At 43.3% G+C, this 26,355-nt stretch overlaps 1 protein-coding gene across 1 annotated transcript; it reads left to right on the top strand.

The window, feature by feature from the left end:
- The first annotated feature begins 213 nt into the window (after nt 1-213).
- LOC137602102 (P2X purinoceptor 7-like) lies at nt 214-23,274 on the top strand. The gene is made up of 4 exons (XM_068324693.1): nt 214-278; nt 22,123-22,190; nt 22,287-22,438; nt 22,862-23,274. Exons 2-4 carry the CDS (start codon nt 22,146-22,148, stop codon nt 23,022-23,024), a joined length of 360 nt encoding a protein of 119 aa, XP_068180794.1. The 5' UTR covers nt 214-278; nt 22,123-22,145; the 3' UTR covers nt 23,025-23,274.
- Nucleotides 23,275-26,355: the final 3,081 nt, after the last annotated feature.

Raw genomic sequence — 26,355 nt, forward strand, 5'->3', positions numbered from 1 at the left:
TATCTGGTATAATACTGTATCCCGAACACAGACAAAATTACTACTAACCTGCTTTACAAATAAACCAGAACAGAATAAAACATAAATGCCCATCATATGGCTGGTTAAACATTTATCAAAACCCCGCAAAATAGGAAATAATCCAATAATATACAAAATGGTTCAGTCCAGGCACCGGGCTGGCCTAACAGTGCGCCACAATGCGTTATTTAATCCACACCCAGGTAGTACTTCGGTTTGGCCCCTGAACCAGAGGCAGACCAACGCAGCATCACCAGGTAAGCGTCACTCATAAAGTTCTGTGTGGATGTGGAGTGTGGACCCTCGAATGCACTACTGCGACAGTGTGTACAATGCGGACCTGCCGGAGAATGTGCATGTAACAGTCCTGCCGGGAAAAAATGAGAGCGCAGCTGCGGCCTCTCTCTTGGGCAAGAGAGAGAGTCACATGGAACGGAGATGGACGGAGCGGTCTCTATCGCTCTGTCACAGCCCTGAATTGAATTTTTTACCCTGAACTACTTGCATAGATCAAAGATCACAACTAATGCTCTGACTTACTGTCATTGATCAAAGCACTAGCTTTGATCTATGGTCTTACTCATACAGGCCTTCTTACTCACACTGGCCTTCTTTCTCGTCTTTCTTTCTTTCCTGATTGTGGAAAATTTGAGTGTACAAAAGTGTGGCTCCCAAGGAGGAAGAAGGGTCTGTCCCATACCCACAGAGTTGGCAGTTCATATCAGGCTCTTCCACTGTGATCTTGGCCAAGACCATTTATCCACCTTTACTGCATATTGGTGTATGGAGTCACATTTCTGTCTGTTTGCCTCAGGGGAGCTGTGGCTACAGATGTAATTTACCACCACTGGTGCGATTGCTGAGTGAATGGAGAACAATAAAAATAAAATGAATGTAATGAGAGACAGACTCAGACTCACATTGTACAGTGATAGATACAAATGTCCTCTCTTTACAAATCTGGTGTGTGTGTGTGTGTGTGTGTGTGTGTGTGTGTGTGTGTGTGTGTGTGTGTGTGTGTGTGTGTGTGTGTGTGTGTGTGTGTGTGTGTGTGTGTGTGTGTGTGTGTGTGTGTGTGTGTGTGTGTGTGTGTGTGTGTGTGTGTGTGTGTGTGTGTGTGTGGAGGGTCCTCCCTGAAGGTTTTGTATCTTCTAGCATCCAAAATTTAAGAATAACCTCAAGCATTAGGACAAGGAACTGGTAAAACATTTACCAGAATGTGACACACACGCACCAGAACACAATGAGTTATCTGATACTGACTGGAGATATTTTTGTGATTCCTTTTGTTAACATATTGAGAAGTGCACATAAGTTCAGTCACTTCTACATCAGATCTCATCATGAAGCAGAGATCCCATCCTTTGGGCAGAGCATCATGGCATTTAGAGCTGTAATTATTAGTGTACGTTTGCAGATTTTGATTACAAATGGTTCAATTTTACCCAAAGTGTCTCACCTGTAACTTTTAATTACTTCTTCTAAAACTGACCCCGAAGATCTCTCACAGATTCTAAGCCAGTACAGTGATTAAAATGTCAATACATCCTTGTGTTCTGAATAAAACATAAATGAGTTCATATTTGACTCAATGATCATTAAATTTTAAAATCAAGAGTTGAGTTTATTAAAAACACAAAATTTCCAGAACTGTTGCTGCCTTTAGAATGTAGAACAAATAATCAATTAAAAACAACTGAAACCGGTATGTGTTTCAGAAATAATCTTGGTTCTTCCAGGTGCCATGTAACCATCAGGTCACAAATGGAGAGGAGGCCTCTGTTTGCCTCATCCATGGAGTGCATGGCACCAAAGATCCTGATCACATTACTGGGATCAGGGGTGAGCAAAGTGGGTCTTTGTCTTCGTCTCTTTCTCCAACTCCTTTGTTGTTTTCTTGTTTTATTAATTTCATTCTGTTCGGGGGTCGGATTAGCACTTGTAACTATTGTTTCAATATTTACTTCTGATCAATTTTCATCAAAATGAATCACTCCCTAGACTTAAATCTGGAGTCTTGCTATGATATCCTTTTCGGACATCTTTATCACAGCATCCAATGTAAAGATATTCTACCTATATGATGTAATAATCCTTGCCTTTGGTACTTGCGTCTTGTCAGCTGAGACATTAATGGATGAAATTAATGAAAGGACAGCTTTAACCTGAATACACTTGATCACAGAAAAAACATTTTATAAAAGATCTTCATGAATCTCCGCCTTGAACTGCCACCTTATTGTGGCAGGGGAGCTTGAGTGCCAGGATGGTCTGACTGACTAAGATTTCACTGTTACAAGTAATACATTCATGATGTAGCTCTAACACATTTTAAATGGTTATGACCCACTTAATTTTATGTTTAATTCTAAAGAGTGTGTACACAACATTTATTCATTACTTCATCTTTAAACCCGTTTCTTCCGTACATACACAAAAGTACATTTTTATTAAAATTGACAGAATTTATATTAGTAGTTACGGCTATGTGATTACAGTGTTTATGAAAAAAATTGAAAGCGAGTTAGATAAGTTTTCTGCCTGTCATGTGATGCTTTGAGTGGTAGCATTTTAGGCAGTTACCAGGAATAACTCAGTCTGCTGGTTATTACTGGCTGCTTACTATATGAACCTTGAGTAAGACATGAAAGCTTAACAATTTTATCTGAATTACTGTGATGTAAAGTCTTGGTATAATGTTGACTTGAAACGTCCTGTTTGTCATAATCAAATCACGCTAATCAAATCATATTTAGCTGCTCTGTACAAATGGCTATTAAGTTAGCTGCTCAGCTAACTGTTAACCACAGTCTACAACACGCTAAAAACAACATAATGTGACCCCTAAATTTAATATGAATGATGAATCGAGCCAAACCGATTTCAGTGATATTGTATTAAATTTTGTATTATTCACCAATAATTTAGCTATGCCAATCATGAGTTGGGTAAATTCTGTTTTGCATTATGCCTGCCATGAACAGAAAGAAGATTTTTTGATTTTTGCAAAAACACTTCAATCCCATTCAAACATTTTACAATTTTACATTAGGTTAAAGCACAAAAGTGCTTCAGAAGAAGAATTTTTTGCAAAAAACTTCAATCACATTCAGAATATTTTACAATTTTTCATTAGATGAAAGAACTAAAGTGCTTCAAAAAACACTAAAAACCAATAAATGAAAGGAAATACAATTTAAAAATTAGTGCATTATATCAGGAAGTTTGCAAAAGTGAGTTGATCATCAACTAAAGGGCATAGGACAATTTTGTGACACCAGATGTTCCTAAAGTTATTTAGTTCTTTTGTCATTTTATAGAAACCAAATTCTAGTTTTAAGCGACATCTGATGTTACAGCAAAAAACAGTAGTTGCTTCTTGAACAGTATTGTTTTCAATTCTCCTATTCCTGGTCACATAAATTGCGAGTCTCTCCAGAGATAACATTTAAAAGCTGCCACTTTCTCTGATTCGATTTATTGTACCCAGCACCGTAGATAAATTTCCTGATACTAAAATTTTCACTGAACAAATTAAAAACATTCGTTAGAAGAGTGAAGAGCACTGCAAGTCTCCTACACTCACTGAAGGCATGAAAGACTGTTTCACGAAGGGGACAGAAGGGACATTGGCTGGACACCGCAGGGGTAAAAACAGAGATAAAAGCATTGGAACCGATGGCACCATGTAAAATTCTCCACTGGAGGTCGGCTGTTTTTTTCTTGAGGGGAGGTTTGTATAGAAGTCTCCACTGTGGGTCAGGCCCATTATACGTCATCCTGTTGGCCCAGGTAGTGGGTGCTCTGTCACACAGGGTTTTCTTGTTGATTGCTTTTACACATTGTTTGTACAGTATTTTTGTGTTGGCCGTGTGCAGGCTGATTTGTCGTTCATCTTCGAGGAGAGGATCCTCCAGTTCTCCAAACAGGGGACTGATGTGTACCTCAGGGAAAGGATCTTTGCTGTCCGGCACAGTCCCTGTACTATAGTCCAGGAGGAGGCTTCTCTCCTTCCCGGAGAGTCTTTGCCTCCACAGTTGTAGCATCCTCTGAGCCACCCTGGTGGACTGGATGTTCAGCAGGGAGCTCACAGCCTGGGCATCCGCCAACGCTGGCCCGGCATTGTCCACCAGCTGCTGGAGGGTCATGGTCCCGGTTCTGCAAAGCGCTACAGACAGCCTAGGTGTGGCTCCACTGCAGACATCAATCCTGGCTCCATGCACTAGTGGTTCCTTCAGTAACCAGAACAGAGAGTCAGAGCTTTTTCCTGGGCTGCCGTTAAATAGGGCCCATGACTTAAAAACACCATGATAAAACGGAGGCAAACCATTTAACTTTAGAAACGTAGAATCCATTAAAAACAGTGCAGCATCCAGGTCCAAGTTACTCACATGTCTGAATATGCAGCTGGCCACTTCTCTCCACATCAGATCTGCTGGTCCAGTCAGAAACCGCTGGATGAACTGTAATCTGAATGTGGCTGTTCTACTAGCCAGGGGGATGAGGCTCTATCACCCCTCCTCTCTTGATAAAAATAATACTCCTTGAGGCACCCAATGCAGCCCATCCCAGAAAAAGTTTCCAAGTTTGGTCTGGATTTGGGCTAGAAACCCTGATGGAGGGTCCATACGGGCCAAGCGGTGCCACAGCTGTGAGGCCACCAGGTTGTTTATCACTAAAACTCGACCTCTGTACGACATTCTGGGGAGCAACCATTTCCATTTCTTAAATTTCCCTTCTATTTACTTCTACTTCTGTTTTATTTATTTCGGAGTCTGAAAGATGTTTTATTTTGAAAAATTTCCCGATTTTTTGTTACATCCGTCTGTCAGTGTTACCCAACCACTGGGTCGCGACATTAGGTACAAGGGCGGCACAGAAAGTTTGACTTTCTTTTTTTTTTTTTATTACAGGTCTGAAGATGTTTTATTTTGCAAAGTGACGCCTGTGTGGAATGAAGCACAGACAAATGCATGCATCTGTCCTGCTTGACAGGTCTCAGTCACGTGACAGGTTACCAACCAGTACCCCAAAAAAGCCCAAAACTACACCAGTGCTCTGGATTAAAATCAAGGAAGATTATCCTGAGATTGCCTCAAAAACCCTGCTTCCATTTCCAACCTCCTGTCTTTGTGAAGCAGGATTTTCTGCAGTGACCATAAAGAAAACGAAACTGCAGAGTAGACCGGGCATCTTCAGGTGTCATTGTCTCCGGTTACCCCTGGATCAGCGGTCAAAAACCACTAATTCTCATTATTGTAATTATAATTATTATTGACAGGAAAAGGTAGAGAGTTAGTCGACATAATGCAGAGGAGGAGGGTAGACATACTGTGTGTTCAGGAAACCAGGTGGAAAGGTAGGAAGGCTAGAAGTTTAGGAGCAGGGGTCAAGTTGTTCTATCATGGTGTAGATAGGAAGAGAAGTGGAGTAGGAGTTATCTTGAAGGAAGAGTTTGTTAGAAATGTCCTGGAGGTAAAAAGAGTGTCAGATAAACAATGAGTCTAAAGCTAGAAATAGAAGGTGTGGTGTTCAATGTTGCTAGCGGGTATGCTCCACAGGTAGGATGTGAGCTGGAGGAGAAGGATAAATTCTGGTTGGACTTTGATGAAGTGATGCAGAGCATACCTAGACGTGAGAGAGTTGTCATTGGTGCAGACTTCAATGGACATGTTTGTGCTGGAAACAGGTGATGAGGAGGTGATGGGCAGGTTTGGTATCCAGGAGAGGAATGCAGAAGGACAGATGGTGGTTTACTTTGCCAAAAGGATGGAAATGACTATAGTGAATACTTTCTTCCAGAAGATGCAGGAACATAGGGTGACCTATAAGAGTGGAGGTAGGAGCACACAGGTAGAGTACATCTTGTGTAGACAGTGTAATCTGAAGGATATCAGTGACTGCAAAGTAGTGGTAGGTGAGAGTGTAGCCAAGCAGCATGGGAGTTGAGACAGACTCTGGGTGGTCAAGAGGTGCTTCCAGATGACTGGACAACTACCTGAATCTCCCTACCTGATCAGGGAGACTGGTAGAAGAGTACTTGGCATGTCATCTGGAAGGAGTGTAAATAAGGGACTTGGTGGTGGAATGAAGAGGTACAGGAATGTATACAGAGAAAGAGGTTAGCAAAGAAGAAGTGGGACCTAGAAAGAGGTTAGCAAAGAAGAAGTGGGACACAAAGAACTGAGGACGGTAGACAGAAGTACAGGGAGATGCAGCGTAAGGTGAAAGTAGAGGTAGCAAGGCCAAATAACGACTTGTATGATAGGTTGGACAATAATGAGGGGGAGACTGATCTATACAGGTTGGCAAGACAGACAGACAAGAGATGATAAGAATGTGCAGGAGGTTAGGGTGATTAAGGATAGGGCTGAAAGTCTACTGACAGGTGCCAGTAGTGTGATGTGGAGGATGGAAAGAGTACTTTGAAAAGTTGATGAATGAGGAAAATGAGAAAGAACAAAGACTAGATGAGGTGGTTGTTGTGGACCAGAAAGTAGCAAAGATTAGTCAGAATGAAGTGAGTAGGCCTTTGAAGAGGATGAAGAGTGGAAAGGCAGTCTGTCCTGATGATATACCTATGGATGTTTGTAAGTGTCTAGGAGAGGTGGCAGTAGAGTTCCTGACTGGGTTGTTCAACAGGATCTTAGATAGTGAGAAGATGCCTGAGGAATGGAGGAGAAGTGTGCTGGTGCCCATTTTTAAGAACAAGGGAGATGTGCAGAGTTGCGGCAACTACAGAGGAATAAAGCTGATGAGCCATACAATGAAGTTATGGGAAAGAGTAGGTGAAGCTAGACTAAGGGCAGAAGTGAGCATTTGTGAGCAGCAGTATGATTTCATGCCAAAAAACAGCACTACAGAGGCAGTATTTGCTTTTAGGATGATGATAGAGAAGTACAGAGAAGGCCAGAGGGAGCTGCATTGTGTTTTTGTAGATCTGGAGAAAGCTTATGACAGGGTGCCCAGGGAGGAACTATGGTATTGTATGAGGAAGTCTGGAGTGGCATCAGGGATCAGCTCTGAGCCCTGTCCTGTTCGCTATGGGGATGGGCAGGCTGACAGACAAGGTTAGACAGGAATCTCCATGGACTGTGATGTTAGCAGATGACATTGTGAGAAGCTTGAACAGGCAGGATGGAACAGGTGTCAGGTGTGAGAGAAGAGTTCCATCTAAAATGAAATGAAAGGTGTACAAAACTGTGGTGAGATCAGCGATGTTGTTTGGTCTAGAGACAGTGTCACTGAGGAAAAGACAGGAGACAGAGCTGGAGGTAGCAGAGATGAAGATGCTGAGATTATCTAATGGGAGTGACCAGGATGGACAGGATCAGGAATGAGTACATCAGAGGGTCAGCACATGTTAGAGGTTTTGGAGATAAAGTCAGAGAGGCCAGACTGAGATGGTTTGGAGATGTCCAGAGGAAAGATAGAAAATATATTGGTAGAAGGATGTGGAGTTTTGAACGGCCAGGCAGGACGCCTAGAGGAAGACCAAAGAGGAGGTTTATAGATGTAGTGAAAGAGGACATGAAGGTATTTGGTGTTAGAGAATAGGATGCTGAAGACAGGGTTAGATGGAGGCAATTTGCTGTGGAGACCCCTGAAGGGAAAATCCAAAAGGAAAAGAAGAAGTTTGGATGTTTAATTGCAGAGATGTTATGTTGTGTCAATTAAACAATTAAAACATCAATCATTGTAGTTTTGATTTAGTTTCCTGATTTGTTTTTATCCATCCCACCAATGTATTCTCAGATATTTTCAACAATCCAATTTATATACATATATTGTTCGAGCAGTCAAAATTACTGTCTATGGGAGTTTTCGCAGTCTATGGGCCTCCCAGAATAGTAGAATTCTGGGAGGCTGAGTGTTAAGATGTGTGTGTTTGTTTGTGCATATGTGAGTGACTGTGCGTGTGAGCAATGCAAGTTAAAATATCTGTACTGTACATACAGTAAATCATTAATTTTAACTAAAGTGAGAAAGTGTCAAACTACGGAGCACCTTAGGTGACGGTAAAAAAAAAGAAAGAAAGAAAAACAACTGGAGTGGAAGCAGTGACCGATGCCACACAAGCACTTTTCAGCTCTATCTGGTTACATGCACTGCGTACGTGCAAAAAAACAAAACAAGAAACAAGTTCACCAAGTAACCTTAAATAGACCAAAATGGAGATAAGTTGAAGAAAACCTACGGAAATCAACATGAGCTACTGTCCTCTTCACCACGGCCTCCACAGTATCCAGACTACAGCCAATCACAGAGCCAGCCTTCTTTATTAACTTGTTAAGTATCCAATCCACTGGACGTTAAGAAGGTTCATGAAGACATTTTGTCTCTCATCCAAGAGACTTCTTCAATTTAGAGAGTCGCTGATAATGTCGCAGCTTATAAACCCTGTGGGGTGTGGTCAGTGCTTTTCACATTCCAACGACCGTCGTTAAAACCCGTCTGGCTCCTCAACGATTGTTGGTGGGGGTGTCAAAGTGGGTCATTGAGATGTGAGTTATACCTTTGTATGCTAATGAGGGTCATTAGCATGAAACACATCACCTGGGTCAATCTCCTGAGACAATCTGGGAGTTTGTAAAGGACATGATTATAAATGGGAGAAAGGTGATGTAGCAGACCACCCCCTCTATTCAGAGATGGCTTCTCCACTTTGACGTGGATGGCCTTTCACTCCTCTCTCAAACCGTTTATCTTCCCTGTCCAAGATCTGAACATCAATGTCCTGAAATGAGTGTACCTCTTCCTTTAGGTGAAGGAAGACTGCCGACTCCTGTCCTGATGTGTTGGCTCTTCTGTGTTGAGAAATGCGCCTGTGTAGTGATTGTTTGGTTTCCCCTATGTAGACATCTGAGCATTCCTCGCTGCATTTAACTGCATACACCAGATTGCTCTTCCGACTGTGTGATGTGGGGTCTTTTGGGTGGACCAGTCTTTGTCAGAGGGTGTTGCCCAGCTTAAAATACACAGGAACCTTGTGTTTGTTAAAGATTCTCCTCAGCTTTTCAGACACTCCAGACACATACGGGATCACTATACCATTGCACTTGCTCTCTTCCGTCCTCACTGGTTGTTCTCCTTTCTGGATCTTGTGTGGGCTTTCACGAAGGTCCAGTCAGGATATCCACACGTTTTCAGCGCCCATTTCAGGTGTTGGTGTTCTTTCACCTGGTCTTGGGCACTGGTTGGTAGCTTATCAGCCCTGTCTTGCAGGGTCCTGATGACACCCAGCTTGTGCTCCAGTGGGTGGTGTGAGTCAAAAAACAGGTATTGGTCCGTGTGTGCTGGTTTCCTATATACCCCAACATACAGACTTCTGTCATCTTTTATGCCGACCTTGCAATCCAAAAAGGGCAAACTGTTGTCCTTTTATTCTGTCTGGTGAACTTCATGTTGCTGTCCACCGAGTTGATGTGTTCGGTGAAAAGTTGCACCTCGTGGATTTTTACCTCAACCCATGTGTTGTCCACATACCGGAAGCAGTGGCTTGGCAGTGTTCTGTTGAACGAGGTAAGGGCCTTGTGTTTCACCTCTTCCATGTAAAATTTTTTTTGTTTTGTTTTGAAAACGTTTATTGACACTTGGTTCATTTTTCCACACTTCAGTCATTTCACTTTTGTCATCCACAACTTCTTATAAGCATATATATTTATCTGTACAAGACAATAAATATTATCAATCATAAAATACAGATAAAAACAGTCATGGGTAAAAAAGTTTCAAACAGTTAATTGAATAGTTAAAATGTGAAAAAACTAAAGTGTGTCAATTGTCCATAAAAGTCATAAAAAGAACATTAAAAACTCCAACCAAAGTCCCGTTTGTACAGGAACGCAGTGAGCCACTACCAAGGGTAACTCATCCCGCTCTCCCAAACAGTAGGTCTCTCGGGGGTCCTGTCCAGGCACTCAGCAGAGATCCCCGCCCTGGTGCTCCTTCCCACCTGCCTCTCCCAGAGAGCCAGGCCGCTGCTGCTGTGTCCTTTTCAGCATTGTGGGTCCAGCTCCTCCCTCTGAATGAGCACAGAAGCGATTCTTCTTTGTGGCTGCGTCCTCGGGCGGTCTCTGGCCGCCTCGGCTGCCCTGAGTGTTGCGGCACCCATTTGGATCACAGCCACGGGGGGGATCTGCATGTGCTTTCTTGCCAGCAAATTTCTGGAGGTCCACAAGGCGTCTTTTAGGGCGTTGATTGCCAGCCACTGTTTCTCCCAGTCTTTTTTGGGCACGCGCCTCTGGCTGGCCCCGTAGAGCACCAGTTGTGCTGTGAGGACCTCCTTTGCTGGCAAGTACGGGAATTGTGAGGAGCCGGCCATTTCCCACAGGTCCACAGCAGCACTGCACTCCCAGAGCAGATGCCTCACCGACTCCGGCGCGCCACAACCAGGTCAAGGGCAGGTCGACAGCGTCGACATTCCCCGGAAATGCATGACGGACCTGACTGGGAGGATTTCGTGTGCCACCATCCAAGACAGGTCCCGGAGTCTGTTTGGAAGAGCAGGATGGTTCACATTGCGCCAAACCGTGGAGGGCTCGCCGAGTGCAAGCCCGCGCACTGGACTCACTGGTTCCCGCTCCTGTACAACACATAAAAGAGAACGATGGTTGGTTAAAATTTGCAGCTCCTCCTGCTCCAGGCTGAAATGCTTTAACAAGGTCTGGATAAAAGCATAGGCCGGTGGCAGGTTAAAAGAAAGTGGGAATTTAAGACTAATCGTTAAAATTTTGAGCCGTCTGAGGTAAGACCCCATCCAGAAGCATGTCATGGCTGTTGTTTTTGGGTTTCTGGATGGGGTCGTCACTATTTTGATGTGTGTGGCTGTGTCCAAAATTCATTCAACAGTGGGGCCGTGCGAAAACTTACATCAAAGCCTTTGTTAAAAGGCAGTCCGAGTATACAGTTGAGGTCATCAGGTTTAAAGCCAAGAGTCTTTTGGATGAGCCTTCGGGAGAAGTCCAACCTTGACATTCCCATGAGCTTACCATCCTTTTCCTTAAATTTAAAACGCACACTGTGGTGCCTCCGCATGCCGGCCGGTGCAGCTGACATGGCTAGAGGCACCGCTAAAAACTAAATACCAATAAATTACTTTTTAAAACCTTAAAACACAATAAATTGGAGTAAAAGAACAACTTACCTTCAGGCAAGTGGACCTAAAGTGCAAATGCAAAAAGTGCAGAAACAGCAATTTTATATGAAAAACAAGTGCAAGACAATATACTCCCAAACAGCCAGGAACTAGTTCAATTGATATGAAAAATTCCTGCTAAGTGGGAGTGACTGGCCACTATAGAAGATACCGGCGAGCCCATGGCACATCCATGTCCACACCCCCAACAACAATCGTTGAGTAGCCAGACGGGTTTTAACGACGGTTGTTGGAATGTGAAAAGCACTGTATAAACCCCACCGGGTTTATAAGCTGGGACATTATCAGCCACTCTCTGAACTGAAGAAGTCTCTTGGATGAGAGACAAAATGTCTTCACGAACTTTAACGTCCAGTGGATTGACTTCAACAGCTTATGGATAACCATGACCTAGATGACTGAGAAAGTATACAGATAACTTGTTAAATCTGTTGGTATCGCTGGCTCTGATGCTGCTCCCCCAGCAGACCACGGCAAAGAAGAGCAAGCTGACCACAACAGACTGATAGACAACATCCTGCTGCATACATTGAAGGATCTCAGCTTCCTTGTGCTGTCATACGCCATTGTGTGTTGGGGTGGGGGGGCCAGGAAAAGAGATATGGACCGTCTGAACAGACTCATCCGCAGAGCGGGCTCAGTGGTCGGGCTGAGCCTGGACTCTGTGGATATGCTTCTGGAGAGCAGGACCATGTCTAAAATTAAGGCCATCATGAACAACACCAGGCACCCCCTACACACCACCTTCTCCCAGCAGAGAAGCACCTTCAGCGGCAGACTGCTGTCACACAGCGCCTCCACAGAGAGGCTGAGGTCCTCCTTCGTGCCCCGTGCCATCAGGGGGTACAATGACTCTCTCAGGAGGAGCGGGGGGGAGGTGGCGAGGTCAGCACGGGGTTGAAAATGGATTTAATTTAATTTAAATTTAATTTTATACTGTTGTATATATATATATATATATATATATATATACATTTATTTATTTATTTTTTATACTGTTTTTATATTTTAATTCAATTTTATACTGTTTAGATTTTATTTTATACTGTTTATATTTTAATACTGTAATATTTTAAATTTTATACTGTTTATATTTTTAGTTATAGTTTAGTATATAAGTCCTGTTAGTGCTGCATGTGCCTGTCTGTTAGTGTAATGTATGTCTTGTGGTATGTCCTGTGATGTCAGTGTTTCCTTTTCTCCTGGTGTTTATCCAGTATTATTTGTTAAGTAATGCCTGAGCAGTGGATATATGCAATTTCCTCCGGGATTAATAAAGTATCTATCTATCTATCTATCTATCTATCTATCTATCCATCTATCTATCTATCTATCTATCTATCTATCTATCTATCTATCTATCTATCTATCTATCTATCTATCTATCTATCTATCTATCTATCTATCTATCTATCTATCTATCTATCTATCTATCTATCTATCTATCTATCCTGAGGAAATAGTCACTCATCCCCTTCTTGTAGACAGCATCAAGGGTTGAAGGGTTGAAGAGGAGTCCTGGAATGCCAACCCATACACCTGTACCATATACACATGTCCTTTTGTTGAGAAGTTCTCTACTGACATTGAGATCTACTACAAACCAGACACAGCCTCAAGGGCGCCTCGGTGAACCAAACATTCCAATGCAGCACAAATACTCAAAGTATAATGCTTAAAAGATAACCTTGGCACATACTACAGCCTGTTCAGTTGTTTTTTTTCCATTTCCGTGTGCACAGGGATCATTTATAAATTGATGCATAGGGCTTCTCTCTTTCTTTGATGGTGCTGTACATGGCTGTTATTGGGAATGCATGTTGTACCATATCAGGATGTATCTTATGAAGGAACTGAAATTCCTGTTGCTTCTTTCATAATACTGCACTACTGCTGCTAACATAGCTTTTGTTGGTCAGGTTATGCTAATATTTTATCTTCACCTTCAGCATCCCTTACTAGCTTTTGCTGATGTTTTTGGCATGGTGCTTCATAAGGTTTGGTATTGATTAAAGGGAAAAACAGTTACCGGTATCCCTCTACCTCTGTAACGCTAACAAATCATGCAAACTGTAGATGCTGGACATGATGATGGTAGATGGTAGTGCTAATGGACAAACTTGCATGAACTTGTCATCCAAGTTTACTTCTCTTTTAATGAGCACTGGGCTATGGCAGTAGCCTCATATCAGAGATGTGGGGCAAAAATGACATCCCAGAAGATACCATCCTCACAGAAGTCAGAGGAACCCACTCAGAAAAACCAAGCAGAAACCAATTGGTGACAAAAACTTTACTCAATGATCGTACAAATAATAGTGATAAAATAAGAAGTAACTACAAAAAACCTCAACACCCACCAACAAAGTCACACACATGAAGAACAACATTAAATATAATATAATATGGGTGGAATGATGGCGCTGTGGGTAGCGCTATCACCACACAACAGTGTGGGCCTGGGTTTGAGCCTCGCTCTGTGTGGAGTTTGCATGTTTTCCCATGTCTGCATGGGTTCCCTCTGGGTTCTCCGGCTTTCTCCCCCCTCTAAAAATATGGACTACAAGTTAATTGGCCCAAATTGCCCTGAGGAGTGAGTGTGTGTGCATGGTTGTCTGTCTTTGTGTGTGGCTCCACGGCACACTGGCGTTGTGTCTGGAGTGTCCCCCGCTTCACGGCGTATGCCAGCTGGGATAGGCTCCAGCTTTCCGTGACCTGCGTCAGTGGGTAAAGCAGAAAAAAATGGATGGATGGATGGATGGATAATATAATAGCGCTGCCTCTTATATATACGTTATATACAGGAATATATTGGAGTAAGGTGGCATGGTGGTAGGGGGTAGCGCTGTTGCCGCACAGCAAGACAGTTCCCAGTTTGAGTCATGCTCTGCGCGGTGTTTGCATGTTCTCCCCATGCTTGCGTGGGTTCTTTCCAGGTTCTCCGGCTTCCTCCCACCTCCAAAAATCCACCTCAAGTGGCTTGAGCTTTCCAAATTGTGTGAGTGTGTGCGTGCGTGTTTGTCTGTACTGGCGGCGTGCCTGGGGTGTACTGCTCTACAGGATTGCAGGTGAATGATGTAGAAATCTGTCATAGTTGGGTGTGGCAGTGCTGGTGTGTGGCAGGGAGAGGCCAAGCTTGTGGGTGGAGCCATGGCTTCACACCTGTTGGTCTTCTCCACACCTGAGACTGATCCACACACCAGTTACAGATCGTCACACCTGAACTTGTTTTGGGCTAATGACCCTGAGGCTTTTTAAGCCCAGCTCAATGAGAGCTAGGTACTGGTGCATTTCTCAAGTTTGGTTCCTGTTAGTCTGTCCTGATTTTGTGATTTGTTCTGTCTGGAGAATTTTTGAGTTTGTCATTAAATCATGGAGAAAAGATTAGCTTTTGGTGTTCTGCATTTGGGTCCATACCCTGACATACATGACAGAATGCACCAGCCTGAACTGGACCCAGCGGACACTGACTTTCTTGCTGCCCTGACTCAGCAGCAAGTCCTGGAATCCAGAACAGGCTGCCGAGTGGAGACAGCGGGGGAGAGACACCTGGGCATGGCTGGCAGCATATGCTGGAATCCAGTTCCACCTTCTCTGCTAGACCTCGAGCCTGTTTCAGTGCCTGTTACAGTCCCCACACTTGGGCGCCAGCCTGCTCATGTGCCTGCATTCCAAAACCAGCCAGCTTGCTCCTGTCCCCACGGCCGGACGCCTGCTTGCTCCCGTCCCCACGGCCGGACGCCGGCTTGCTCCCGTCCCCACGGCCGGACGCCGGCTTGCTCCCGTCCCCACGGCCGGACGCCGACTTGCTCCCGTCCCCACGGCCGGACGCCGTCTTGCTCCCGTCCCCACGGCCGGACGCCAGATTGCTCCCCAGTCTGCTCCTGTTCCTGCTCCCCAGCCCGCTCCTGTTCCTGCTCCCCAGACTGTTCCTGCATCCCAGCCCGCTCCTGTTCCTGACCCTCCCTGGGACCGTTTATGGGACATCAAGGGACGTCCCTTTAGGGAGGGGTACTGTCACAGTTGGCGTGGCAGTGCTGGTGTGTGGGTGGGAGAGGCCAAGCTTGTGGGTGGAACCACGGCTCCACACCTGTTGGTCTTCTCCACACCTGAGACTGATCCACACACCAGTTACAGATCGTCACACCTGAACTTGTTTTGGGCTAATGACCCTGAGGCTTTTTAAGCCCAGCTCAATGAGAGCTAGGTGCTGATGCATTTCTAAGTTTGGTTCCTGTTAGTCTGTCCTGATTTTTTGATTTGTTCTGTCGTGAGAATTTTTGAGTTTGTCATTAAATCATGGAGAAAAGATTAGCTTTTGGTGTTCTGCATTTGGGTCCATACCCGGACATATGTGACAGAAATCTAATAAATTGAAATAATCTTCTCTTAAGGACATTGTGTCAGACTTGGATTGGTAACTTTAATTGATTTTAGAATTTCCCAATGTCAGTGGCGACATAAAGGGTTCCAACATTCCCATCAAGGCTACTTCACATAATGTGGCTGATGATGTGAAGTCCAGGCACAGCATAAATGTACAGGTACATGTAGACTGACTACTGTTTCAAAATGTCAAAGACTGGACTATAGATAAACTAACATCTGATCATCACATCACATAGGATCTTTCCAGATCCTATGTGATACTGCACACTACATTTCTAATGTGGAGGCAAAGAGGTCTGGGTCAGTTCCTGACTCACAGATATTTGATGAGTCTTACCTGAGCAACAGACTGTAATGTGGTCACTAACCTAAAGATTTACACAATGATTCACTTGTCTCCATTGCTTAATAATGAAGCCACCTTACATTACAGGAGAGTTTGATGTTTTTGTTTTTTTTCCCCATGCCAATCAAGGCAGCTGACCCCTTACACTGACACAGGCCCTCAGCAGAACTTCGACTGAGTTCACTGTAGAATGACAGCCCAGTTGGAGATGACCATAGGCCTATTGAAAGTCTGTTTCCAGTGCCTATGTCACCTCTGGATGATTCCTCAGAGGGCCTGTCAAATAATTGTGTTCTTCTTAGTATTGTCACTATCAGAGGAGAACAAGTACTCTCCTACCTGTCTCCCTGATCACATTAGCTGTAGTTGTCCAGTCATCTGGAAGCACCTCCTGACCACCCAGAGCCTGTCTTAACTCCTTCCTAAAAGTCATGCAACTGTCTTCCTTTTTTAGTTTCCACCATTTTGGCCTCTGCTCTGCCTTTGCCCTCTTCATTTTTCTCACCACCAGAGTCATCCTACACACCACCATCCTATGCTGTTTGGATACATATCTCACCTACCACTACTTTGCAGTCACTGATCTCCTTCAGATTACACAGTCTACACAAGATGTAGTCTACCTGTGTGCTCCCACCTACCCTTTATTAGGTCACCCTATGTTCCTGCCTCTTCTGGAAGAAATTATTCACCATAGCCGTTTCCATCCTCTTTGCAAAGCCAACCACTATCTGTCCTTCTGCGTTCCTCTCCTGGATACCAAACCTGCCCATCACCTCCTCATCACCTTTTTTTCCTGCACCAACATGTCCATTGAAGTCTGCACCAATGACAACTCTCTCACTTCTAGGTATGCTCTGCATCACTTAATCAAAGTCCAACCAGAATTACTCCTTCTCCTCCAGCTCACATCATACCTGTGGAGCATACCCAGTAACAACATTGAACATCACACCTTTGATTTCTAGCTTCAGACTCATCACTCTGACACTTTTTACCTCCAGGACATTCCTAACAAACTCCTCCTTCAAGGTAACTCCTACTCCATTTCTCTTCCCATCTACACCATGATAGAAAAACTTGAACCGTGAACCTAAATGTCTAGCCTTGCTACCTTTCCACCTGGTCTCCTGGACACAAAGTATGTCTATGTTTGTCCTCTGCATTATGTCAACCAACTCTCTACCTTTTCATGTCATAGTTCCAACATTCAGCGTCCCTACTCTCAGTCCTATACTCTTGGCGCTCCTCTTCTCTCTCTTTGTGCGAACACTTTCTTCCTCTCCTTCTTCGACCAACAGTAGTCCAATTTCTACCGGTGCCCTGTAGGTTAACAGCGCCGATGGCGGTCGTTGTTAACCCGGGCCTCAACCGATCCGGTATGGAAGGTCATAGGTTTGATTCACATGTTTGATTTGGCAAAAGTTTTACGCCGGATGCCCTTCCTGAGACAACCCTCTGTATTCATCCGGGCTTGGGACCGGCACAATAAGACACTAGCTTGTGATTTGATTCTTTTAATAAGCCATGTAATTTGTATGAATCAAGGTTTTGAACAAATGTGACACTGGTGTGAGGCTGAAGCATGGACAGCTGATATTGCTCCTAGTGGTCCTCAGTGTGCTCAGGAAGCTTGTGTGTTTGCCCAGAGTGTACAATGTCCGGGACACCAAGATCTTGTAAAAGAAAAAAAAAACAACAACTGTGAAAATGGGCAAGGGAGATGAAAAACCTGGAAATGGATTTTAACAAAGCTGTCTTTGAGAGGTCAAGTTTTAATTATAAACAAATCATTTACATAATTGTTGTGGCAGTGGCTGACCTGTGTTGAACCCCAACCAACATTTCTGGCAAAAAAAAAAATCCAAGCAGCAATGGGTCCCTGTCACTGGGTTCCTCAGAGTGCCCTTTTCCTACCAGAGAAGAATGAGGGCATGGGCTCATCCATCTGACCAGCATGGCCACTGCATTCCTGCTGCAGTTTATCCAGTGGTTCCTGATTGGCTCTGAGGACCTGGTCTGGCAGCCCACCACTCAAGGCAGTCCTGGCCCAATCCTGGGGACTGAGACTTGACTGCATTGTTTTTAATGGATCTAAAAAGTGATGGATTGAAAGATTTTCCAGTTTTTTATCACTGTTTTTACAATCAGTAGGAGAGAAGGTTAGGTACGGCAGTATAAAATCAGCGCCAGGACTGAAGAGCGCAGTGGTGACTTTTCTTGATAGCATCAAGAAGGCAAACCAGGTGGTTAAGAGCAGGGTGATAATTCAAAAACACCTTCACCCCTGTCCTTAGCCTGGCGAATCCAACAAAGAAAGTTATTGTATCAAACGCACCACCATTTATCAGCAATGGGGTCCTGGAGCAGGAGTTGTCCTGACATGGTCAACTTCTGTCTCCTATTAAAATGGTTTTGCTCAGCCACGACAAACATCTACCTGAAGCATGCAATCTTCTTCAGGCAGGTTTTGATGGTCTCAAAAAAGACAGATAAAAAAAAAAGAGGTTAACATTGTGCTGGTTTTCAAGGTGGATAACATTGATTACACAGTTTTTGTCACCACAGAGGGCATAAAGTTCTTCAGGTGCCTGAAGGATGGACATCTCATCTGCTTCTGCCCAGAAAAGGAGGGTGAAAACCAGCCAGCAGCTGGTCGCTGCAGCTGCCATTGCAGAACCAAAAATTGAGCCCTATGTCTTCTGACGCGGCTGTAGCAGGTTCCAGTGCATCAATCCCTGTTCCAAAATCCCAACCACATGGGTTTTCACATCCGTGCCCTGCTGCATCGCTGATCAGAAACCCAGAGCCACGGAATATCACGCGTGACACAGGTAATAAAATAATGGAACAACCGGTAACGGACAACAAAGCACAGATGTTAATGGCAGTTCACAGGGTGACTTGTTGGAGATTTTTTTGATTTTGATTTTTGCAAAAACACTTTAATCACATTCAAACATTTTACAAGCCCTAAAGTGTTTCACAAGAAGATTTTTTGCAAAAAAACACACCCTCGAATCACATTTAGAACATTTTACAATTTTCCATTAGATGAAACTTCAAAAAAGAAGAAGAAGATACTCTTTATTATCCCCTTAGGGAAATTACATTTTCCACTCTAGTCTATTCCAACACACACATATGTATATGGTAGAGGCTCTGAAACACACACAAATAAGGGGTCTGTGTGGCATGCAGGTAGATAGTGAGGGGTAGAGCGGCGGGCAGCTCCTTACTGGTGCGCCCTATGAGCGGCTTGTGAGGGACAGTGCCTTGCTCAAGGGCACCTCCGCAGTACTCAGGAGGTGGAGAGACACCCATCTACTCTCTTTACTACACTCCAAGTTTTTTCATTCCACGCGGGATTGGGGGCAGAAGGGGGGGGCAGAGGAGGGCCCAGAGAGATTGTTGCCAGGATGGTAGAGTCTCTGCTGTAGGAGGAAGAAGAGGAAGATACAGTAATACCTCGGTCCAGAGCATTGAACCAGTGCAATTTCATCCCCATGACATATATCAAATGCCAGGACTCAATTAAATTGAAAGTGAAATTTGCTGGGGTTTTTTTTTTTGTTTGTTTGTTTGTTTGGGGTTTTTTTTTTAAATAAATAAGGCTTGCGAGTTTTATTTTACAAAAAGGGCAGGCCAAACTATATGCAAATGATAATATTGTAAAATTATTATTGACAAAGCTGTATACCTTCCATTTGGAAGGCAAAAGTGGAAACATTTAAAGATGAAGACAGATAATGTCTGTCATCCGGTTGTGGGATGCCATTACAGAAAAAGGGATGAACTGTATCTAATTAATGCACAGCATGGGGAGTCTCTACATGCAGACACACATCTGAGGCTATTGGTACCTTACTATCTACTCACAGTCGCCCAGCCTCTGCCCACTACATTTAATGTAAGAATTGACTTTCTTTGTTGAATAGCAGCAAATAGGAGGGTGGAGGGAGGATATTCTGATTGGTTTTCAAATGTTATATTTTCAAACAGGTCAATGGTACCTTTTTAGAAAGACATACTGTGTGTGACAGCAAATAGTGCCCACACTGATTTTCAGAACATTTATGTAAATCCTCAGTGAATGCATTTTCATTCTGTTCATGTAGCTATTTTAAACAAGCTTAGTCTACTGGTAAGAGATTTAATATGGCTATTAATCTGTCAGCTCAGGCCCACACATTCACCGATAATTCCGCTATTTGGAGCTTTTTCATCACCTGTTATTGAACAGTCAGTGAGGTTCCCCAATAGTGTTTTGGATGATACTTTAGCTCCCACTGAATTTGTACAGAAAGAATAGTAGATCCAGCTGCTGCCAAATAACAGGGGACAAAAAACAATACTCAAAAAATACCCTAGCAACAAATACATTTAATACCTCTCTCTCACTCTCTCTCTCTCTTGGTGGATGCTGGGAGATTGTGGCGTGAAACGATGAGAGCGCTCATTTGAATGTTTGTTCATTTTTTTTTTGGTTAAAATCACATATTTGTATGGGTGGTGATTCATTTTCAGTTATAGTCGGTACACTGTAGTGAATTTAAGTTTTGATCTTCTCCTACCTGTGTCTCTGCCGGTCGGTGTCTGTGACGCCAGGGTAAATGGAGACTTCACAAAGCTCACGAGGAAACAGTTTCTCATGCAGCGTGGAGGAGATTGGGTTGTGTACCATGCCGTGCCCTTATTGTTTAACCCTCAGTACAGGTTTACATTATGTGAAGTGTTTTGTGTTCAAGCTTTAATAAAGTTTTTCTCCAACTTTAGTCTCCTGCGTGTAATCCAAACTGATCAGGGCACAAATTTTCAGTCAAAACTCATCAAGCAGGTCCTTCAAAAGTTGAGAGTGAGGCATGCAGTCTCTAGTGTGTATCACCCGCGCTAGAACGGTGGCATCAGACATTGAAATCCATGCTCCGAAAATATTGCCTAGAAATGGGGAAGAATTGGGATGAAGGTGTCCCATTCATGTTGTTTTCTGCTCGTGAAGCAGTTCAGGAATCCTTAGGATTTAGTTCCGCAGCGCTTGTTTTTGGTCATATTCCTCGCGGGCCGCTTAAATCTTTGAGAGATTAATTATTGTTGCCCGAAACATATTCGAGAAAAACTGTACTAAATTACTGTAAGTGATTTCCGTGAATGTTTACATCTTGCCAACTCCATGGCAAAAGAGGCTCTCGCTTCTTCTCAGACACAGATGTTTCAAACAAGGTAACAAAGTTTTGGTGTTACTGCCATTCCTCGGCTCGTACCTCTCTGCCAAATTTTCTGGTCCACATGAAGTGTGTGATCGCTTGAGACATACCGATTACTTCATTAGAACCCCTGATAGGAGACGAAAGACTTGTGTGTGCCATGTTAAAGGTCCCATATTCTGTTTTTTAACTTTATGTCATTCAGCTGCCAGATGTCCAACTAGACTGCATTCCCAAATATTGTGACCCAAAGTGATCTGTGGTCCTAAATATCAGCTTTTCAAAATCGGTCATCTGAGCTACTCACAAAACGCTTCGTTTCAGGCCTCCGGCTGTAGCATGCTAATGAGCTCTGCTGGTCAACACCTACTTCACCTGGGTCACGCCTCTCTGAAGGATAGCGTTGGGCTAATGGGACACTGACTGGTTTTAGATTTCTTATCCCCATGGCGTTTGGAGGGCCGAGTCTGTCGCCGTACATTTATGACCCTGAGTCGGACCCAGAAGTGGAGGCTCCTGAAGAAACACCGACTGTGCAGCTGCAGCAGGACGTTTCTGAATGGTTAATACGTGTGAACGTTACTTAGTTGGTTCTGTCCTGTGTTTTGTAACTTACGTCCTCACAGGACCGGAGCATCATCCGGTAGCTACTTTTTTTCTACTCCTGCCTCTTATCACACAGTATAATGTCCTATCTGTCTTATGTACGGATGTGTTGACTGTTAAAATGTTGCTGTACCTCTGTATGTGACAGTAAAGGCTGATGGTGCTTCTGATGGATATTATCAGTCTGGTCATGGCAGTTATTTTAGTTTTATATCGAATTGAATTTAACCCATTACTAAGCTGCAAAAAATTTGAGGCAGTCCTCTGTGACATGACACACGGAGCTAACACTAGCCATACTTACACCAAGTGAATCGTGAATTGGTGTAGCCAGATTGCACAGTGATCCCTTTATTTACCATATTTTGAGATGTCTTCACCTTCTGTTTATTGTACAGATGATCCTGTGGACACTGAACGGATGCCCACAGAAGCAGAAAATATCTGCTGTTTGGAGATACCACAGGTAGCAAGCTCACAGCTAAACCACAAAGTTATGTCTCTATTTGGCTACTTTTACAATTATAAATTCTAATGACCTTTACTATGTTTTTCACTGTAGGTTAGGAGCCGTCTTCAGGAAGTTGATGAGGTTCTGTGCATGACTCAACATCCTGGGTTCCACCCTGTGTGCCTAAACGTGTACACCCTACAAATGGCCGGTCACGTACTGAGGGCTGAGTATGGCCCTCCACGTCTGAAACGAAAACACCGGTAAGTCGTTCTTTGAAAAATGTCACAGAATAAAAATTACAGTTATGTCTCGTCGCTAGTTCGTTGTAGTTCATAGCTCACGTTCCAGCCTTGTTTCATAGCTCTTGTTATCGTTATCGTGTTTAAACCTTGCTAGTGTTTTGACCTTGCCTTTTTGCCTACCATCTTGGATACCTCTGCCTGGATTGACTGCCTTGCCTGTATACCAACTCTTGCTTGTAATAAACCTTGTTTTTCTGTTTTACCGCTCATTGATGTGCACTTGAGTCCTGCCATCCTGCGCTTATTTGTTTACGACAAATAAGACAATAACAATAACAATAAAGAAAACACAGGGCCATCGTATCAGGAAATCAACAACAGTTGTAATACTCAGTATTGAAAACATTGTGAAATAAATAATTGTGTGTCCTTTTTCTGTAGATGGTGCAGACATCTGGCCTATCGCACCTTTGCTGGCTGGTGCTGGGGCTACTTAGGGCGCAGAATCCGGGTCATCATTCCAGCCTGTGTGGTCCTTTGCATACGCCGGAAGTTTCCTGAGGACGAAGTCCACTACGCTGGATTTAGACTGAGTCTCAATTGAGTCTAGGAACTCTATCCGCCTTTTAAAAGCTTTCAAAAACTTTGCAAGGTTATATTTCTGACGCAAATGATAATATCTCAGATTGTTATGGCTTATTAAACTACATGTGTCATGCCTATGGAAAAATATCAATGTGACCTTTGTGCAGCAAACAAGACAGTGAACTAATAAAGACGTGTGCAAACACACACGTCTATTGGACTGAATGGACGATTCAAAGCAACAATGTACCAAAATAAAATAATTTACATTTTTTATCCTTTCCGATGTTGTTGATGTTCCAAAAGTTATGAAAGTGAAGTCTGCTGTAATAACATGTCTGGAAAGAAAAAAAACAACAACTACTAAATAAAATAAAAATAAAAAACCTTGTCACATAGCTGGCAATGACCTCCTCTCTGTCCGGAAACTCATACTGGGAAAACAGATTCTCTGGGACAAGAATAGCCAACATCTCATTTGTGTATGCCATGGGGTCCACCAAGACTTTGTCAAATAAGAGATCCATCATGTCAGCTACAAAACCTGTTCAATAAAACACGGACATATATCTTTACTTTTATTTATATTTGTTGATTTATTTCTTTGTTTAGAAAAGTTGTGTTCAAAATACATTCTGGTACTTGGAACTAATTTATTTATTTGTGTGGTTACTTTTTACTGTGTTTTGTTGTAAGCTATTACCTGTATAATTTCAAAACAGGCTTGTTTGAAATATTAAAATATTGCAACACTAACAGATAGCTGGCTTCGTCTTGTGAGGTTTGACTCTGCTTTCAGAACCTTTGGAAAATGGATCTTGTAGAGGGGTACACCTCCCTGGGTCTTGGCTTGTGGCCTGTCTGCATTTTCATAGAAGTACATCGCAACCAGATAGAGTCTGGAAGTTCACAGAAGATAAAAATTAACAGATGATCATAATAAAACACAGATTAGGCTGCATCTCTTAAAGGAGTAACTCCTGCTTAAGGTACCTGCAAAGCATTCCAATAAAGGGCAAAACAATATTCTTTGGTGCAAACCAAAGGATTAACACTAGAACACCTATGGCCGAGCCATTTGGCTCGAAGGGTGCTCATTCCCTACAACCGAGCCAACTGGCAAGAAGGTTTTTATCTACAACTTTAATCACCTGTGAACCATCGCTATTGTTACGTAAATGAGGACATGCTGAGCCTCGTCAAGGGAATCCAATCACTTTCTCACTTTGTCAGCTTAGGAAGAGATCCAAAGCTGTCTAAAACAATCCAGTGGCCTTCTCACTTTGTCATCTTAGGAAGAGATCCAAAGCTGTCTCAAACAATCCAGTGGCCTTTAGGTTTCAAGAAACTTGAATCCAAGTCCAGTGGATTGATTTTAACAGCTTTGGATAACCATGACCCGAATAACTGAGAACCTACACAAACGTCTTCGGAAGAGATCAATACACAAGGGTTTTTTCCTTTATTTATCGATAACAGAGAAAAACAACAGAACCCTCCATGAGCAAGAATAAGCGACAGTGGCAGGGAAAGACTCCCTCATTGAGGAGGAAACTCTGGGCAGGACCCAGACTTTGGAGGGCGGTCATCCACCTTGACTGGGTTGAAAAGGAAATTATTTGCGTGTGTGTGTTTGCTGCTCTGGTGATTGAGTACACTGTGTATCACAGTGCTGGCTCTCCCACAGCACCACCTTTTTACATGATCCACATTCGTACATATAACAGTGAATACATCGTAGGGTGGGGTGGTTGTTTTTACATTGACTGTTCACCTGACAGGGGCCAGGTGAGGGAGGTTGTTGCCGAAGCAATTCTTCCTCTCGTGCCTTTGTTGCACCAATATGAGAGTTTGCCAACTTCTTCAGGAAATCCCACTGTCTCTCCTTCTTCCCGGTGAATGCTCCTTACAGTACATACGCATTCAATGCTGCCTTGTCAATCATATTGTAAAACACATCCACTGGTTGTGGCCTTTGCTTTTAGATGAATTTCTGGCTCTCCTGGTCTCTCAGCCCTACCTCCACCCCCCCACACTGGCCAGGGCCCAGAGAGAATACCTAATGCTAAATTGTGCTTTCTAAACAATTGGAATTTGCATTTAGATTGAGTGGTGTCAACCACATTTGCAAATGAATTGTTAGCATACCAGGCACCTTTGGCTAGCAGTGACTTAGCTCTTGAAAGTTCAGAAAAGGCCAGGAGTTCTAGTGTTAAACTGTGGAAAACCTCTAAAGATGAAGTCTGGTGGTGAGGGCTCGGTTTTGCCACATCCTTCAAAGTTCTGTTGTTGCTCAAAACACTTTGTAAGAGTTTGAAAGGCACAGCACCTAGAAACAATAAAAATAATAAATAAATACAAAATGCAACAAATATGTATTGAAAATAGACCATAGGTTCGGGAATGTGTGTGAATGGTAGTTTCTTTCGTATGGCTCCACGATATATGTCTGGAGTGTCCCTTCCATCTCTCATCCATGGTCTGCTAGGATAGACTCCAGCAATGCCCACGACCCGGGAAGAGGAAGATTAAAAAAAAGAGAAGAATTTTACTTGACATTCTTTGCAACAATTTTCTAAGCACAATACTAAGTGTCCGCGGTGCACTAGTGTCGTGCCCAGAGTTTGCCCCGCGGCACGCCCTGTGCCTGCCTGGATAAACTACAGCTCCCCATGACCTGCTGAGGCGGCAACAACGGAAGAAAATGAATGAATGAATTACTAGGTGTAGTTGTCTTTTAGACAAAATGTGGTCACTGAATGAGGATTATGAAGTAGCTTTTGGTTTATTAGTACAATACTATCTTTGAGCCATTTAGTAATGTCCTGTGTCTGGTGATCCTCATGGAGGCACTTGGGGTAGAGTCATCATGGGTGTGGATGTCCGATACGTGGTTGAGGATTGAAGCCCATTTGGCGTTTTTCTCTGGCCCGGTGGATGACGTTGATGCAATCCAGTATGTATGCTTGTTTATACAAGCATATATACTGTCATCCACTTCTTTAGTGTTCTTTAGTGTCTTTGTTCTTACTGATCTTGTCTAATTTCTTTGCAATACCTAAAGTTAATATTGATAGTAAATACAATGATCAGTCAACTGCAGCATTTCATAACCTTTTTCAAAACATGACACTAACTAGCTCATAGCTTTAAAATGCCACTGAAAGGAGACTAATTTTCTAACATGTCGCTCATGGAATGTGCAGTACAAAGTGCTTTGTGCATAATGCATTTTCAGGAACACATACTATGTGGATGCACATGATAATGGGGACAAATATCTATTGCAAAGTGCCACACATCGTAATACTCAGTGATATGTTTCCCCCTGAGGAACTTCTAAATTTGCG

The sequence above is a fragment of the Antennarius striatus genome, chromosome 2 (assembly GCF_040054535.1).
Source record: "Antennarius striatus isolate MH-2024 chromosome 2, ASM4005453v1, whole genome shotgun sequence".
NCBI classification, from domain to species: Eukaryota; Metazoa; Chordata; class Actinopteri; order Lophiiformes; family Antennariidae; genus Antennarius; species Antennarius striatus.

What these genes read in the sequence shown, in the direction of transcription:
- LOC137602102 (XM_068324693.1), top strand. Translation starts at nt 22,146, where the DNA reads ATGCCCACAGAAGCAGAAAATATCTGCTGTTTGGAGATACCACAG. An exon ending in GCTGTTTGGAGATACCACAG is followed by an intron (nt 22,191 to 22,286) that starts GTAGCAAGCTCA and finishes TTTTCACTGTAG; the next exon opens with GTTAGGAGCCGTCTTCAGGA. An exon ending in CGTCTGAAACGAAAACACCG is followed by an intron (nt 22,439 to 22,861) that starts GTAAGTCGTTCT and finishes CTTTTTCTGTAG; the next exon opens with ATGGTGCAGACATCTGGCCT.